Source organism: Mustela nigripes, chromosome X (genome assembly GCF_022355385.1).
Source record: "Mustela nigripes isolate SB6536 chromosome X, MUSNIG.SB6536, whole genome shotgun sequence".
Classification (NCBI taxonomy): domain Eukaryota; kingdom Metazoa; phylum Chordata; class Mammalia; order Carnivora; family Mustelidae; genus Mustela; species Mustela nigripes.
The window spans coordinates 14,769,295-14,788,134 of NC_081575.1; the positions used below are offsets into that span (position 1 = coordinate 14,769,295).

At 42.8% G+C, this 18,840-nt stretch overlaps 1 protein-coding gene across 1 annotated transcript in view; it reads right to left on the reverse strand.

Annotated features, from left to right (window-relative positions):
- LOC132007709 (transmembrane 9 superfamily member 2-like) overlaps positions 1-18,840 on the reverse strand; it is a 60,827-nt gene that overhangs the window by 11,300 nt on the left and 30,687 nt on the right. The window contains exons 7-8 of the mRNA XM_059385974.1: positions 18,412-18,523; positions 315-394 (exon numbers count right to left, since the gene is read on the reverse strand). Coding sequence (XP_059241957.1) covers positions 315-394; positions 18,412-18,523 — 192 coding nt within the window. The remainder of the gene's footprint in view (positions 1-314; positions 395-18,411; positions 18,524-18,840) is intronic.

Below are 18,840 nucleotides of genomic sequence, written 5' to 3' on the forward strand. Positions count from 1 at the left end.
CACTCACTCAATAATCAACACATAAAAATACGGCACCCACCTATATGTGCTTTCTCTCTGTTAAATACATACATAAAATCTTATATATATATATATATATATATATATATATATATGATACAAATAAATACTTACATCTCCCTCCCTTAAACTATGTATTCTTTGTGTCATAAACTACTTACATAGGGACACCTGGCTGGCTCAGTTGGAGCAGCGTGAGATTTGATCTCAGGGTCATGACTCAAGCCCCACATTGGGGGTAGAGATTACCAAAAATTAATTAATTAATTAAAAAATAAAAATAAAGTACTTACCTAAACCACTGAATGTTGGTATGAGGCATGGACTCCAAAATATAATCCCATCTAGATGCCCACCTGATACTTCTGTTTTCCTAAAAAACAAAAATATATAATTACATGACCGACTGTCACTGACCTTTTTCCTGGTTATAATCCTAAAACAGGCAGAAAGTTATTCTGCATGTACTTTCTCTATTTCTTTATTACTAAATTCGTGGAATAATGAGACGTAACCTGGCATTTTTATCTTTTATTAACTGATACTCCTCTTCATTTCGGGAAGAGACTAGGAAGAAAGTAATCTTAGCTCGCCGCTATTCCCCAGAAGCCGCAACCTTTTTTTAAAAAAAAACAGACTATCTAAGGTCTCCTGGATGGCTCAGTTGATTATGTATGCATCTGCCTTCACCTCAAGTCATGATCTCAGGATTCTGGGATCGAGCCCTGAGTTGTGCTTCCCACTCAGCAGGGAGTCTGCTTGTCCCTCTGCCCCTCCCCCTACTTGAGCACGTTCTCTCTCTCTCAAATAAATAAAAATTAAACAAAAATAAAACAGACTATTCATTAACTTAAAGTCATCTGTACATTCAATGTGGGGCTCGAACTCACAACCCCGAGATCTAGAGTCCCACGCTCTTCCGACTGAGCCAGCCAGGCATCCCTACATTTTTTTTTATCCCTACATTTTTATACCTTGAGTATTTTGAGATGTAATGGCAACAAGTTTATAAAAAGATGTTTTGTTTTCAAATATTGTAATTTTCAACACTGAATAAACCACAAGAAAATACAATTACCAATCAAGCTGTTTCTGCTGATGTGTGATCAAACTCAAACTGTCAGTAGCTTTCTTACAAAATATCCCCAGTAGATGAAGATCTTAACTAGTAACCCCAATAAATGCTTACACCATTAATACAGAGTAATCACCCCTCAAATCAATAACATGCTCTCAGCAGAAGGAAAATGCTGGTACAAATTGATCAAGTAATGTCTGAAATGACTTATTTAAAATTGGGTGTTTGTAAGACAAAATCAGAGAGGGACAGAAACCATAAAAGACTCAACTCTAGGAAACAAACTGAGGGTTCACGGAGGGGAGAGGAGTGCGGGAATGGGGTAACCAGGTGACAGGCATTAAGGAGGACACGGGATATAATGAGCCCTGGGGGTTCTAGAAGACTGATGAATCACTGACCTCTACCTCTGAAACTAGTAGTACATTATATGTTATTTACTTGAATTTAAGTTAAAAAAATAAAATAAAATATGGGTGCCTGGGTGGCTCAGTTGTTAAGCAGCTGCCTTCAGCTCAGGTCATGATTCCAAGGTCCGGGGATCAAGCCCCACATCCGGCTCCTTGCTGGATGGGAAGCCTGCTTCTTCCTCTCCCACTCCCCCTGCTTATGTTCCCACTCTCTATCTCTGTCCAATAAATATTAATTAATTAATTAATTAATTAAAAACTTTTTTTTTTTAAGATTTTATTTTATTTATTTGTCATAGCGAGAGAAGCGAGAGCAAGCACAGGCAGACAGAGAGGCAGGCAGAGGCAGAGGGAGAAGCAGGCTCCCTGCCAAGCAAGGAGCCCGATGTGGGACTCGATCCCATGACGCCGGGATCATGACCCGAGCCGAAGGCAGCCGCCCAACCAACTGAGCCACCCAGGCGTCCCTAAATAAAACCTTTAAAATAAATAAAATAAAAGTAGGTTTTTGTTAGGTGTTTTTTCTGAAGTTTAGAGTTGGGAGTATGGAGAAACTCAATGTGCATTGCTTTTTTTTTTTTTTTTTCCACAAGTAGGCTCCAAGCCCAACATGGGGCTTGAACTCAACCTTGAGATCAAGAAATGATACTCGGAGCGCCTGGGTGGCTCAGTGGGTTAAAGCCTCTGCCTTTGGCTTGGGTCGTGATCCCAGAGTCCTGGGATGGAGCCCCGTATCGGGCTCTCTGCTCGGCGGGGAGCCTGCTTCCCGCCCCCCCTCTCTCTGCCTGCCTCTCTGCCTACTTGTGATCTCTCTCTCTCTCTCTCTCTCTGTCAAATAAATAAATAAATAAATATATTAAAAAAAAAAAAAAACAAGGGGCACCTAGCTTGTTTAGTTGGTAGAACATGCATGTGACTCCTGATCTCAGGGTTGTGAGTTCAAGCCCCAAACTGGGTGTGGAGCCTACTTAAAAAAATAAAAATTTTTAAAAATCCAAATGATAGATTTTAATTGGGGTTTGATTCAGCAGTGGATTTTAGTTAAAAGCTGATGACCAAACAGCTACTGACCCCCAAACTGTGTCAACAAATGTTTCAAGTAGTCATCATACATACATCACAAAGCCATCATACATCTAAAAATGTTTTCCATCCAACATGGTTTTAATTGATTCCCATTGCTTACAGGGATAAGCCTTAGACATTTAAGTTTTGCACTCAGGGGTATGGAACTTTTTCCACACTGTCAATGACTAAAAGAAATGTTACTGTATATTTACAAAAAGGGCAGCATCAGCTCAGTTTAAAAAATAAAAATTTACTATGAGAACTGTTAAGAATCTTCCCTTTTAGGTCCATTTCCAAAGGACATTCGAATACTGCATTTCTGCAATGACTCTGCAGAAGCATTTCTTGGAAAATTGCTTACAAAGGATATATTTTAGAAAAAAGAAACGGCCATGGAAGTTTAAGCCTTATTCACAATGCATAACAGCTGTATTAAATTCTCTGAGTAGGCGCGCCTGGGTGGCTCAGTGGGTTAAAGCCTCTGCCTTTGGCTCAGGTCATGGTCCCAGAGTCCTGGGATCAAGCCCCGCATCAGGCTCTCTGCTCAGCAGGGAGCCTGCTTCCTCCTTCTCTCTCTCTGCCTGCCTCTCAGCCTACTTGTAATCTCTGCCTGTCAAATAAATAAATAAAATCTTAAAAAAAATTCTCTGAGTAAAGAAAGAAACGTTCCCCCAAAAAAAAAAGCTGATGACCAGAAGATCGTGATTAACCAGTGACAAGGCAGGTTTACATCACATGCGACCTAATGTGCGACATCACTTCTGCCATGTAATCTCTGCCTAGAATGTGGCCTGAGCCTGTTCATAAAGAACCATCAGACATTAATGATCATCCTGCAGGTTGCCAAGTCCTGGCTCTATAAAAATTTCAAGGATGTGGAAGACAGAGAAAGAACCAATCTGGATTGGAGATCACAAACTAAACAACACACACTCCTGGATAGGATCTCAAACCACAAAGGGAAAAAGTGACATTTTTGGCCAACTGGTGACATTTGAATGGACGGATGTGGACCAGATGGGAATGAGATACCGATGCAGATTCCTGATTTGGAATCACTATGCTAGTGGTACGCTATGCTAGTAGGAAAGTGATCTTGTTTGGGAGAAAGACTCTGTAGTGTTTGGGGGTGTTGGAACACCTAGATCTCCAAAGATTCAGAGAAAGACTAAGGCTAATGGACACACGAGGGTGAAGAATGCAGCAAAATGAGTAAAATGGCAATGATTGGGACATCTGATTAAAGGGACTACGGGAGTTCTTTGCATTGTTCTGACCATCTTTCCGTAGTCTGAAACTGTTTCAAGATAATCATTATTTAAAACCAATAAGGAGGGGTGCCTGGGTGGCTCAGTCAGTTAAACATCTACCTTTGGCTCAGGTCATGATCCTGGGGTCCTGGCATCAAGTCTCGAATCAGGCTCCCTGCTCAGCAGGAAGCCTGCTTCCCCTTCTCCCTCTGCCTGCTGCTCCCCCTGCTTGTGCGTGCTCTGTCAAATAAATAAATGAATAAAATATTTTTAATAAATAAATAAAACTTATAAGGAGGGGTGCCTGGGTGGCTCAGTCGGTTAAGCGTCCGCCTTTGGCTTGGGTCATGATTTTAGGGTCCTAGGATAGAGCCTAGGCATCAGGCTCCCTGCTCGGCAGGGGGCCTGCTTCTCCCTCTTCCTCTGCCTACTGCTCCTCTTGGGCTTTCTCTCTTTCAAATGAATAAATAAAATCTTTAAGAAAATAAATATTAAAATTAAAAAACCTGGGACGCCTGGGTGGTTCAGTGGGTTAAGCTGCTGCCTTCGGCTCAGATCATGATCTCTCGGGGTCCTGGGATCGAGTCCCGCATCGGGCTCTGCTCGGCGGGGAGCCTGCTTCCCTCTCTCTCTCTCTCTGCCTGCCTCTCCATCTACTTGTAATTTCTCTCTGTCAAATAAATAAATAAAATCTTAAAAAAAAAATTAAAAAACCTATAAGGAAATCAGAATTCATAGACAAATCAAGGGAAGGGTTAAATATTCATTGCATGAAAGCATGTATCTAAGCCATTCTATTAAAATATTGTTTCTACAGTAAAATGTGACTTAATTTGTAAAAATTTGAATTACAGGCATCTTCTTCACCAGTCTATCCATTGCCTTAAGCATGTTAACTCATATCAAGTCTTTCAAAACAGACAAATATTTTAAAATATGCGCCAGGAAGTTTGGATTTTAAATACAAAGAGATCTTGGAAAAATCTGCATTTGTTAAACCTAATAGTTTTGCACCCAACACTGCCATCTGCTGGAAATAACAGACCATAACACATATTACTCCTCCCTAAGAGAATAAGAAACCATTTAAAAATCCTACAGCACATTTGAGAACAAAATGACAAAAGCAGACAGATAACTAAGTGGTGAAACCTATTTCCTTAATCCACAGAAAACTAATGAGTTATTCTGCTTCTTTCCATGCCAGAGTTTCAAAGAAAACATTCATGTTTTCTTAGACATAGCAAATTCCCCTAAAACAAGTCCTTAATGTTGTCTATACTGGAGACATAATAAGCCAAGTTGGAAACACACACACAGGACTTCTAGAGTCCTGACACAGTGTCCCATGATGGATCTCACTCAATAAATAATCAGGCAGGGGCTCCAAGAATCAAATGGGCAGACAACTAGGGCTTCTTCTAGTCCAGATGTTTTTCAACATGGGGAGCAGCACCCCCTAGGAGGTCAAATGAAAATGTGTATGGATATTTCCAGCATTCTGCAGCAGAGAACGCCAGACTTCCTACAGGGCATTGGGAGACCAACACAGCAACAAATTGAGAAAAACTTCCAAAGCGCCACCCAATATGGTTTGAGGGAAAGACTGCTTATGATTATGATCTGTGGAAAGCTGAGGTGGTTCAGTCGGTTAAGTGTCTGCCTTTGGGGGCGCCTGGGTGGCTCAGTGGGTTAAAGCCTCTGCCTTCGGCTCAGGTCATGATCCCAGGGTCCTGGGATTGAGCCCTACATCGGGCTCTCTCCTCAGCAGGGAGCCTGCTTCCTCCTCTCTCTGCCTTCCTCTCTGCCTACTTGTGATCTCTCTCTCTCTCTGTCAAATAAATAAATAAAATCTTTAAAAAAAAAAAAGTGTCTGCCTTCGGCTCAGGTCATGATCTCAGGGTCCTGGGGTCAAGTTCCCCATCAGGGTCTCTGCTCAGCGGGGAGCCTGCTTCTCCTTCTGCCTTCATCCCTTCTCCCGATCGCGCTCTATCTCAAATAAATAAAATCTTTAAAATTTTTTATTATTTTTTAAAGGATTATGATCTGTGCCTAGAATCAAGTTCCATTTTATAGCTAAAGTACCTTTATGCATTTTTAATATACAATGACTTTTGGGGGGAGTGCAACTACCATGTAGTTGAGGGAAAACAGTATTATGTTTGGTTTTAAATTTTTTTTTAATTTTTTTAAATATTTTATTTATTTATCAGAGAGAGAGGGTGAGAGAGCAAGCACAGGAAGACAGAATGGCAGCAGAGGCAGAGGGAGAAGCAGGCTCCCTGCCGAGCAAGGAGCCCGATGTGGGACTCGATCCCAGGATGCTGGGATCATGACCTGAGCCGAAGGCAGCTGCTTAACCAACTGAGCCACCCAGGCGTCCCTGGTTTGAAACTTTTTATTTGACAGAGAGAGAGCACAAGCAGGGGGAGCAGCAGGCAGAAGGAGAGGGATAAGCAGGCTCCCCGCTGAGCAGGGAGCAGGATGCGGGGCTTGATCCCAGGACCCCGGGATCATGACCTGAGCCAAAAGCAGCCGCGAAACTGACAAAGCCACCCAGATGTCCGTTAAAACTTTTTTTTTTTTAACAGTATTTTTTTTCTAGGTAATCTCTCAGCCCAATGTGGGGCTCAAACTCACAAGCCCAAGACTGAGAATAGCATGCCCTACCATCTGAGCCGGCCAGGCGTCCCTGGTTTGCAACTTCACCGAAATTGATCAGCATTTCAGAGACTCCTGTCTTCATGTGGAAATATGAGCTACCAATGCACAGTATTCTCATCTTCATCTGCCTCCATGGCAATCACATTTATAGTGATTATACTCATTGGCACATGCATCTGACAAGCTGATATATGTACTGAATTACATGTTATTTTATTAGAAGTTATTTTCTTTTTGTTTATTTGATATTATAGCTAGGCTGTTATACTGATGTTTATTGAAACTACGTGTATAGACAGGTTCCATCATTTAGTATCTATAAATATGAATTCACAGTAGTAAAGGGAGACCACAAAAACATTTGATATTAAAACAGGACATCAGGGGCACCTAAGTGGCTCAGTCGGTTGAGCATGTCCGACTCTTGGTGTCAGGTTGGGTCATGATCTCAGAGCTGGGGGACTGAGCCCCCACATGGATCTCCAAGCTCAGCACAGGGTCTGTTTGCCCCTCTCCCACCCCATCACTCACACCAGTGCTGTCTCTCTCAAATAAATAAAATCTTTTAAATAAATAAAAGAGGACATCAATGTGATAGGGTTGAGAACTACTGATCCGTTGTCAAGCCTCGCTTTTATTATGGGGAAACTAGAGTCCAGACAGGCAAATAAACCTCCTCAAAGTCCCAGGATGAGTTTGAGGCAAGAGAATGCCAAAATACCAAAATATTCCATTTCTCAATTCAGTTAGTGGCCCATGCTGCCTACAAATCAAGAATATATTTTGGAGGGGGTGCCTGGGTGGCAGTGTCGGTTAGGAATATATTTTGGAGGAAAAAAAGCAAAGCTAATAAGTAAATTAATGAATTAATTAAACCAAAAAAAAAGGAAAGAAAAGAAAAAAATGCTATAAATGTGGCCAGGGTCCCAGGTTAGCCCACAAATAAAGCTTATATAATTCACATAAATAGCTAAAAGTACTGGGATTAGAATGAAACAAAAAAAAAAATTTGATTGGTGGTATAAAAACAGTAAGTTTCTGAAATAAAAGTACTGGGAATAAAAACACCTTAGCCTAGCACTCAAAGCCATTCAAAATCTGACCCATGTCTATCTTTCTGACCTTTCTACCAATACTATATAAACACTTAAAAGTCTAGAGTGTTAGACTGAATCTTTTTGGCCATTACAAACCAGCACCTAAATGCACTTAATGTCCTTTGATGATCGGATAAGCAACACTTTGTTTCAACTGGATGTTTGTTTGCTGTTCTCCGCATACACCATGCACAATCTTATCCTAAAAGCCTTACCCCACCTCCTCTCCAAATTTGTAAAATCTGGGTCTCTTAATTCAGTCCATTGGCCTTCCCACAATGCCTTGCACACCTCTGTCCCTTTCATCCAAATCACATGCAGTGTCCTTTGAAGCCCAGCTCAAGGCGCCTATCTTATAGTGTCCTCTTGGACAATTCACCCACAATAATTCTTTTTTTTTAAGATTTTATTTATTTACTTGACAGACAGAGATCACAAGTAGGCAGAGAGGCAGAGAGAGAGGAGGAAGCAGGCTCCCTGCTGAGCAGAGAGCCCAATGTGGGGCTCGATCCCAGGACCCTGGGATCATGACCTGAGCCGAAAGCAGAGGCTTTAACCCACTGAGCCACCCAGGCGCCCCGCCCACAATAATTCTTTACCATTTTAAGGTCACACCGTGTAGTTGAGAGGCTGTGTTAACAGCGTGGACTCTCTACTCTAGTCAAACTAATTTTGATTTTATTAGCCTTTACAGCCATGACCTTGGGCAAGTGACTTTCCCTCTGTGAGTCTCAGTTTTATTTTCTATAAAATGGAGATTTAAAATAGTACCTGCTTTCAGAGGACTATTGTGAGAAATGAAGTTAGACTAAGTACTTCAAAAAATCCCCATGCCAGGCATACAATAGGCACTTGATAAATATTTGTCATCTAAATGGATGAATGAAAGGTCTTCGCTCTGATGTTAACTTTATGACCCATCCTTCAATGACTTCTGAACAAATTTGTTATATAAACTCCCAACCTTATACCCCTTTGGGAACATGAGTCATTTTCCGAAAACATAAAGTACACAAGATGTTTAATTTAATAACCAAAACCACAGAATTTTTTTAACTAAAAATTGTATTGTCGGGGCACCTGGGTGGCTCGGTGGGTTAAAGCCTCTGCCTTCAGCTCAGGTCATGATCTCAGGGTCCTGGGATCGAGCCCCGCATCGGGCTCTCTGCTCAGCAGGGAGCCTGCTTCCCCCTCTCTTTCTGCCTGCCTCTCTGTCTACTTGTGATCTCTGTTTGTCAAATAAATAAATAAAATCTTTAAAAATAAATAAATAAAATAAAAATTGTATTGTCTCTGGACCTTTCTGTAGCCAGTAGCTGCCTAAGCAGGGGCTTAGGCCCACAGTCTCAGCCGATGACCATGGGCTCTGCTTCCAAACAACAGCTTGCAGGTGGCTGTACAGGAGATACAAGGAGGTCTAAGGCGATAGAGGGAGGCCAGGAGGAGGGGGGCCACAAGCCAGGTGGCCGAGGAGCCCCAGCTACTGCATGGCTTGACATATGCATGAAGTTTGGCTTCCTGTCCATGTCCCCCGGCCCCACCTCTGTGTCCGGATTGTGCGTGCCCCTCCCCCGCTGACCCTGAGAAGGACTCTGTGTGCCAGAGGTACATGAAAGGCTTCCACCGTATGTACGAGGGTGAGACGGTGTGGTTTGCCCAACCAAGGGCCTGGAATCAATCCATGTCACAGGACCTGGTGGGATCTTCTGTACTGGGAGTGAGAAGCAGCAAAAAGAGGGAAAACAGGGGTGCCTGGGTGGCTCAGTGGGTTAAAGCCTCGGCCTTCAGCTCAGGTCATGGTCCCAGGGTCCTGGGATCCAGCCCCACATCGGGCTCTCTGCTCAGCGTGAATCTGCTTCCCCCTCTCTCTCTGCCTGCCTCTCTGCCTACTTGTGATTTCTATCTGTCAAATAAATAAATAAATCTTTTAGAAATATATATTAAAAAAAAAAAGAGGGAAAACATGCAGAAGCATGGACCAAAGGGGTAACTCCCAGGAAATGGGGAGGGTTAGATCTTTGCCAAGATGACAGCAACTTGTCACCTGTGGCTACTGAGCACCAGAAATGTGGCTGGTCCGAAGGGAGATGAGCTTTAAGTGTAACATATACGCTGGATTTCAAAGACTTGGTACAAGATAAAAGAACACAAGGTATTGCTTTACCAAAACAAGTGCTAAACAAATATGGCATTCTAGTTAATAACTGTGTCTCTCACAGGGGTATAGGTTACAGACACTACATGTATGCTAGGGTTGAACAAATAAGTCAACACACGGTAGACGATAGGCCAGAGTCAGAGAATGACCAATGAGCGAGGGGAAAGGGCTAGCCGGAACCCCACAGTACTAGGTTAGGTCTGAGTTACTGGTATGAGCTCATATTCACTTATTTCCTTATCCACTCACTTATTTTTCTATTTTCCCATTTGCAATTAGCAAGTCGTCTGTGGTCATCATACTTTGCTACTGTGAGAGTGACCAGTTCCCCAGTACTCATTCACCTCCAATTTTAACACCCACTGATAACATTGACCTGAATCGATTATTGGACTGGAGGGTGAAAAATAGTGGTTTCTGAATTTAAATTCAATTTCCACTTCAAATAGTCATGACCACCGAAGCATTTCAAAAAATGATGATGTCAGCCCAGCGAGTTGACAAAATCCTGCACAAGCCATAGTGCACTTTTATATTACAGTTACCAGCGTGGGAAGCTTTGCTTATTTGCACTGAAAGTTCAAGCTGTGTTAGGAGTTCAATAAGATTTTGTGAGCTACTCCAAGATGCAACAACCACGTACACTTGGGAAAACCGAAGGGACATTCACTATGCAACATAAATTGTGTTCCAGAAGAGGGCGCCTGGGGGGCTCAGGTCATGATCGCAGGCTCCTGGGATGGAGCCCCACATCTGGTTCCCTGCTTGGCAGAGAGCCTGCTTCTCCCTCTCCCACTCCCCCTGTTTGTGTTTCCTCTCTCGTTGTGTCTCTCTCTGTCAAATAAATAAATAAAATCTTTTTTAAAAAATCATACTCCAGAAGAGGACTCCAGAGCCAAGTGTAGATATAAAATGCTGGGTTAGACTCAGTCAAAAGGTCACTTTACTAGGAGACTTTTTTTTTAATAAAGATTTTATTTATTTAAGAAGGGGCGCCTGGGTGGCTCAATGGGTTAAGCTTCTGCCTTCGGCTCACGTCATGATCTCAGGGTGCTGGGATCAAGACCCGCATCAGGCTCTCTGCTCAGCAGGGAGCCTGCTTCCCCCTCTGTCACTGCCTGCCTCTCTGCCTACTTGTGATCTCTGTCAAATAAATAAAATCTTTTTAAAAAGACAGAGAGAGTGCGAGGGGTGAGGGGTGTAGGGCAGAGTGACGAGGAAGACACAGGCTCCCCACTGAGCAGGGAGCCCGATGCGGGACTCGATCCTAGGACCCTGGGATCATGACCTGAGTCAAAGGCAGACGCTTAGCTGACAGAGCCACCCAGGCACCCTAGGGGACTTTTAAGTATTTTACTGATGGGCTTTGTGAAGCTAGAGAGCAGAGTTTTCCAAACTTGTTTGACTAGTGTCCTAGGGAATGCGCTTTGGAAAATGCTGATGTATATCACTGTCACTGGGTTTTCAAAAAAATCATTTTTCAACTAAAGACAATAAAATGAACGGCAGAAGAGTTATACAACACCACTCCTCTTGACAACCCTCCCCCACCTACAACAGCAACATTCTGGTGTTCAGACCAAGAATATGGTGGCTCCACGTGCTCTCTGCACGCATGAGCCATTGTCATGTGAGATACTTAGGAATCACGGGCTCCTGTATCCTCAAGAAGGAAGAAGAAACATTGCGTGTCTACTACGGCGAGGCCCCGTGCTAAACGTTTTATGTGAGCTCACATATCTTGGATAGTAATCACTGGAGATGATGATTTTATGCCCATTTTACAGATTAGGAAAAATAGGCACAAAGTACCCCGCCCAAGTTCACACAGCTAGTAAATGTCAGAGCCAGAATTCAAATCAGACATGTCTGGTTCTTTCCATTGTGCCACTTCTTGAAGCCAAGGGCCTTCTAAGCACCCTAAATGAGCTTCAACAGGAGAGGGAGAGAATTCCCCAGAAGCCCTGGGCTTCCAGGATAGAGGCCTGTTAAGAAACAAGGGATTGAGAATGTTTATAGCAGCAATGTCCACAATAGCCAAAATAGGGAAAGAACTTAGATGTTCCATCACAGATGAATGGATAAAGAAGATGTGATACACACACACACACACACACACACACACACACACACACACACACGATGGAATACTATGCAGCCATCAAAAGAAAGGAAATCTTGACATTTGCGACGACGTGGATGGAACTAGAGGGTATCATGCTTAGCGAAGTAAGTCAATCGGAGAAAGACAACTATCATATGATCTCCCTGATATGAGGAAGTGGAGATGCAACATGGGGGGTTTGGGGGGTAGGAAAAGAATAAATGAAACAAGATGGGATTGGGAGGGAGACAAACCATAAGAGACTCTTAATCTCACAAGACAAACTGAGGGTGGCTTGGGGGGACGCAGGGGGAGGGAGAGGGTGGTGGGGTTATGGACATTGGGGAGGGTATGTGCTATGGTGAGTGCTGTGAAGTGTGTAAACCTGGCGATTCACAGACCTGTACCCCTGGGGCTAATAATACATTATATGTTTATTTTAAAAATTTAAAAATTAAAAAAAAATTAAAAATGAGGGGTGCCTGGGTGGCTCAGTGGGTTAAAGCCTCTGACTCTGGCTCAGGTCATGATCCCAGGGTCCTGGGATCGAGCCCCACGTCAGGCTCTCTGCTCAGCGGGGAGCCTGCTTCCTCCTCTCTCTCTGTCTGCCTCTCTGCCTACTTGTGATCTCTGTCTGTCAAATAAATAAATAAATAAATAAATAAATGTTTTTTAAAAAAAGAAAAATGAAAAAAAAAAGAAACAAGGGGTTGAACCCTAACCCCAAATAAGGCAATTTCTCCATACTCCCCCCATTTGATATAGCTGCATCTGAACTTATACTTCAGCTTTGGATAGCCACGGTTGCTTCCTGACGGCCAGATGTCATGTAGGCTCCTGATATAAATCTGGACTTCAATTTAGAAGCGTTCTCCCTTGGCTTTTACTGTAAACATAAGGCTTCCTACATTTATTTTTTTTAAGTAGGCTCTGTGCCCAGCATGGTGCTTGAACTCATGTCCCTGAGATTAAGAGTCACCTGCTCTACTGAGTGAGCCAACCAGGCGCCTCCCTTCTACATTTAAATTTTTAACAGTTGATGAATAAGAGATAAATATGTAGAAGGGCTTCCGTTCTTTGATCAATTTCTGACAGTAACTTAGACACTTAGTAATATTCTTGATCACCGGGGAAAGTTTATTTTAACTTCTTGAGTGTATTTCATCCCTTCCCCCAGATTACACTTCTGCATTTCATCCCAAGATCAGGCAGCTGACTGGACTATACTTATCGGACTAGTAAATTGCCTGTTTTTTTTTTTAACCAATTGTATTTTGGGTGAACTGCAGGATGTGGGATCAAGTAATCTTGACCTCTAGCTGGATGATCTAAAGTACACACACACGCAGGTGCACACGCGCACACACACATACACACACACATTTCTAATGCAAAAGCTTCTCATTTTCTTCGCAGTAACTCTGTGGACAGAAACATAACTGACCTTTAACGTTGAAGGGCAGAATAATAGAGTAGAAAAGTTGTGACTCTGGAGGCCAGGCAGATCTGAGTTTGAATATCACTTCCACCTCCTACCAGCTATGATCCTGAGAAAATTACTTCACCTCGCTGGGCATCAGGATCCTCATTTAAAAAATGGATATAACCACATAGGTGATCTAGAGGGACAAAAGCAAGCCATCCCCAACCTGGAATTGCTTTCAGAATGGGATTAGGAAAAATCATGTTCTTTTTTTTTTAAGATTTTATTTATTTATTTGACAGAGAGAAACCACAAGTACACTGAGAGGCAGGCAGAGAGAGAGAGAAGGAAGCAGGCTCCCTGCTGAGCAGAGAGCCCGATGCGGGACTCGATCCCAGGACCCCGAGATCATGACCTGAGCCGAAGGCAGCGGCTTAACCCACTGAGCCACCCAGGCGCCCAGGAAAAATCATGTTCTGATGGCTGTCAGGCATCTTTGGAAATGATACAAACTGAGCACAATTTGTAAATATTTGAAAAAATTTGAGACTTAATCCCAAATAATATGATTAGGGTTTGGTCTCAAGAAAGCACATCAATGGGGCGCCTGGGTGGCTCAGTGGGTTGAGCCTCTGCCTTCGGCTCAGGTCATGATCCCAGGGGCCTGGGATCGAGTCCCGCATGGGGCTCTCTGCTCAGCAGGGAGCCTGCTTCTCCTCATCTCTCTATCTGTCTGTCTCTCTGCCTATTTGTGATCTCTCTCTGTGTCAAATAAATAAATAAAATCTTAAAAAAAAAAAGAAAGCACATCAAAAGCTTTAAGAAATAAGCCTTTTATACAAAATTAAGTATAATCAAAGCAGAATCAAAAATATGAGATACAGGGCACCTGGGTGGCTCAGTGGGTTAAGCCGCTGCCTTCAGCTTGGGTCATGATCTCAGGGTCCTGGGCCCGAGTCCCGCATCGGGCTCTCTGCTCAGCAGGGAGCCTGCTTCCCCCTCTCTCTCTGCCTGCCTCTCTGTCTACTTGTGATCTCTCTCTGTCAAATAAATAAATAAAATCTTATATGAGATATAGGGTGCCTGGGTGGCTCAGAGGGTTAAAGCCCCTGCCTTCAGCTCAGGTCATGATCTCAGGGTCCTGGGATCGAGTCCCACATTGGGCTCTCTGCTCAGCAGCAGGCCTGCTTCCCCCTCTCTCTGCCTGCCTCTCTGCCTGCTCGTGATCTCTCTCTCTCTCTCTCTCTCATTGTGTGAAATAAATAAATAAATAAATTTTTAAAAAGATGAGATATACATATGATCTCCCTGATATGAGGAAGTTGAGAGGCAACATGGAGGTTTGGGGGTAGGAAAGGAATAAATGAAACAAGACAGGCTCGAGAGGCAGACAAACCATAAGAGACTCTCAATCTCACAAAACAAACTGAGAGTTATGGGGGTGGAGGGTAGGGAGAGGGGGGTGGGGTTATGGACATTGGGGAGGGTATGTGCTATGGTGAGTGCTGTGAAGTGTGTAAACCTGGCGATTCACAGACCTGTACCCCTGGGGCTAATAATACATTATATGTTAATAAAAAATATAATAAAAAACATATATGAGATATAGTCTTTAAAACAAAACTAAAAACAGGGGCGCCTGGGTGGCTCAGTGGGTTAAAGCCTCTGCCTTCAGCTCAGGTCATGATCCCAGGGTCCTGGGATCGAGCCCTGCATTGGGCTCTCTGCTCAGCGGGGAGCCTGCTTCCCCCTCTCTCTTTGCTTGCCTCTCTGCCTATTGGTGATTTCTGTCTGTCAAATAAATAAATAAAATCTTTAAAAAAAAAAACTAAAAACAGAAATACATGGATCTGTATAGTCATAAAAGGTTTTCCCTATAAAAGGAGAGCCCCAAAGTTAATCTTTTGGTGAAGCACCTCTAATACTGCCCAGGGCTGAGTCCCTAACTCATGAATATGAACATTTGGTCCATGGGCAAGCAGAGCACTAGAGTGCCATGAATATCATCTTTCAATACCTTATTTCCCTTTGCTCTGGGGTCCTATGCTCACCATGAAACTTTCTATTCATTCTATTCTGTTTCTATTCGCTTTTTCACATATCATTATAACAGGCAGATGTGCTAACCAGCTCACATGAATGGTGTGGTCTGCTAGGCACTTTTATTTCTCCTTGTAAATTAATAAGTTGGTATTCTGATTTATACATTGGACCCTTAGGAGTTTGGTTAGTATGAATCAATCTTCCTTTGACATACTCACAGAATTAAAATTCTGAAGAAAGATTTTTTAAAATTGACAAAAACCTAATGTTGCTGCATATGTGAGGAAACAGCAGATCCTCAGGCCCAGCAACTTGTCTGGACAAAAATTTGGCAATCTGTTATCAAAATATGTACATCCTTGGGACGCCTGGGTGGCTCAGTTGGTTGGACAAAATATGTACATCCTTTTATCTAAATAAGCCTACTGCTAAGAATTTAACTTTAGGAGGTAATCATACAAGAAAACAAATAAGAATGTATTGTTTATAGTAATTAGAAATTAGACATCTGAGTCATTTTTATCAATAGTACACTAAGGAAATCAACGATGTCCTACACATTGTGTGTATGTAGTAGGGGGTATCTTGGCAGCCCAGTCGGTTAAGCGTTCAACTCTTGATTTTGGCTCAGGTCACGATTTCAGGGACATGGGACCAAGTCCCATATGGGGCTCTGCGCTCAGCATGGAGTCTGCTTGACTCTTTCTCCTTCTCTTTCTGCCCCTCCCCACCCTCCCCTCTCTAAAATAAAAATAAGTCTAAAAAACTTTTAAAAATGGAGTGCCCAGGGGCGCCTGGGTGGCTCAGTGGGTTAAAGCCTCTCCCTTCAGCTCAGGTCATGATCTCAGGATCCTGGGATCGAGCCCCGCATCGGGCTCTCTGCTTAGCGGGGAGCCTACTTCCTCCTCTCTCTCTGCCTGCCTCTCTGCCTGCTTGTAATCTCTGTCTATCAAATAAATAAATAAAATCTTTTTTTAAAAAAATGGAGTACCTGGGTGGCTCAGTTGGTTAAGCATCTACCTTTGGCTAAGGCTGTGATCCCAGTGTCCTGGGATCAAGCCCTGAGTCAGGCTCCCTGCTTAGCAGGGGGTCTGTTCCTCCCTCTGCCTCTGCCCCTTCTCATGCTTCCTCACTCACCCTCTCTCAAATAAATAAATAAAATAGGGATGCCTGGGTGGCTCAGTCTGTTTAGCAGCTGCCTTCGGCTCAGGTCATGATCCTAGGGTTCTGGGATCAAGCCCCGCATCAGGCTCTCTGCTCAGTGGGGAGCCTGCTTCTCTCTCAGCCTCTGCCTACTTTTGCTCTCTCTCTGACAAATAAGTAAATGAAATCTTTAAAAAATTTTAAATAAATGTGCCAGGCAGTAAATAAAAAGAAGGCTGTGACTCTATATTTATTGATATGGAAAGATGTCCATGATAAACACGGAGTGAAAATAGCATGTGTTGTATCTCATTTCTACAAAGTCGCATATTTTTTTGGTACCACAGGCAGTGTTTCCCTTGAATATGTTACAGAACATTATAATCCATGAGTTCTGCCATTGTCTATGAAATGCCACGTATCTTAATCATCTTCTGAAAAATCACAGTGCTTTCAAACATAATGACTACTCTCGATGCCATTGTTTTAACATCATTTAACTCAACTTTATCTGAAGTAAACTCGTCATAGAATCCCTTTTTCACATAACGCTTCTGAAAATACAAAGCAAAAATAAATAAAATAGGGGCACCTGGGTGGCTCAGTGGGTTAAAGCCTCTGCCTTCAGCTCAGGTCATGGTCTCAGGGTCCTGGGATCGAGCCCCACATCGGGCTCTCTGCTCATTGGGGAGCCTGCTTCCTCCTCTCTCTCTCTCTCTCTGCCTGCCTCTCTGCCTACTTGTGATCTCTGTCTGTCGGATAAATAAATAAAATCTTTAAAAATAAATAATTAGGGGCGCCTGGGTGGCTCAGTGGGTTAAGGCCTCTGTCTTCGGCTCAGGTCATGATCCCAGGGTCCTGAGATCGAGCCCCACGTTGGGCCGCTCTGCTCAGCGGGGAGCCTGCTTCCCTTCCTCTCTCTCTGCCTGCCTCTCTGCCTGCTTGTGATCTCTGTCTGTCAAATAAATAAATAAATAAATTTTAAGAAAAAAAGTTTTTTAATAAATAAATATTAATTAATTAATTAATTTAAAAAATATGAAGCAACGAATTTCCAGAAAAATCTTTGGGAAACATGGGCATCACAGTGCTGATAAATTATTCACTAGAATGTTAATAGTCAGTCTGTATGTCTATCCACCTGCCCCCAAATACAGACCACTTCATAAAAACAGCCACTTACAAAAGACAAATGAGAGATGTAAAAACAATAATGAGTGCCATATGTTGGGGACCTACTGTGTCATGCTAAGGTCTTTATATATTCTGAAAATGAGGATGAAATAACATGTGAAAAAACATTTGAGCCTGAGGTCAAATGACTTACCTAAGCTCACACCACTAGCAACCGGCCAAGCCTCAACTTGAACCACAGGTCAGTCTGAGCCCAATAAGGATGTGCTTTTCAGGGTGTCTGGGTGGCTCAGTCGGTTAAGCATCTGACTCTTGATTTTGGCTCCGGTCATGATCTCAGGGTTGTGGGACTGAGCCCTGCATCAGGCTCTGGGCTTTGCATGGGAGTCTGCCTGACATTCTCTCTCCCTTTGCCCCTGGACCCTCTTTCTTTCTCTCAAATATATTTTTTAAAAAATTTAAAGGACTCTCTTTTCACTACATGATACTCTGTCCTTTAAGGTTCCACTGGAGCAGCCCGACAGCCTGCCGACCCCAAGTGAGACTCCTCTGATTTTCCAAGTACTTCTTTCAAACCTCCACTTAAAATAAGAGAAAGTAAGTTATCTGACACAGTACCTGAAAGGGAGATTTAATACAGAATTCCTTTCACCATTGTCCTCTGACTAGTTTTAATATAAAGAACTTACCTGCTTTCCTGGGCTCTTAGCTGTGTTATAAAAAAACTTGATGGAAATTAAGGCTTTACTATTAATGAACATATAGTATTTATATATTTGATTTGGAACAAAAGTAAGATGATGGCATGGAACGCTTACTTCAAATCTCACGGAGTAAGTATAGGTTACATTCATCTTATCTGTATCTTCTCCAGGAATTTCCATAGGGGGTCCACTGCAAGTCAGGTGGTTTTCATCTGAATGCTTATAGCTAAGAAAAGGGGGGGGGGGAGGGAAAACCGCTGCTGTAAATTTCCGAGTCATGGTAATTCAGGCATGTAAGAATAGCAGACAGAAGAAATACGCCTTCCATTATATTTCATATTTAACACTCTTTATGGCTTAAAATACTTCTGTTTCTAAATGTCCCTAACACTCAAATGAGAGTCAATATCCTGCCCAAAATGCAATACAGGTACTCCCGCTTTTCCGTAGCTCACTTTATTCCACTTCGCTTTAACGAAAGCCCTACATTAGCACCTGTTTTCATGAACTAACGGGAAGAAATGCGAAGAAGATTTTCACTTT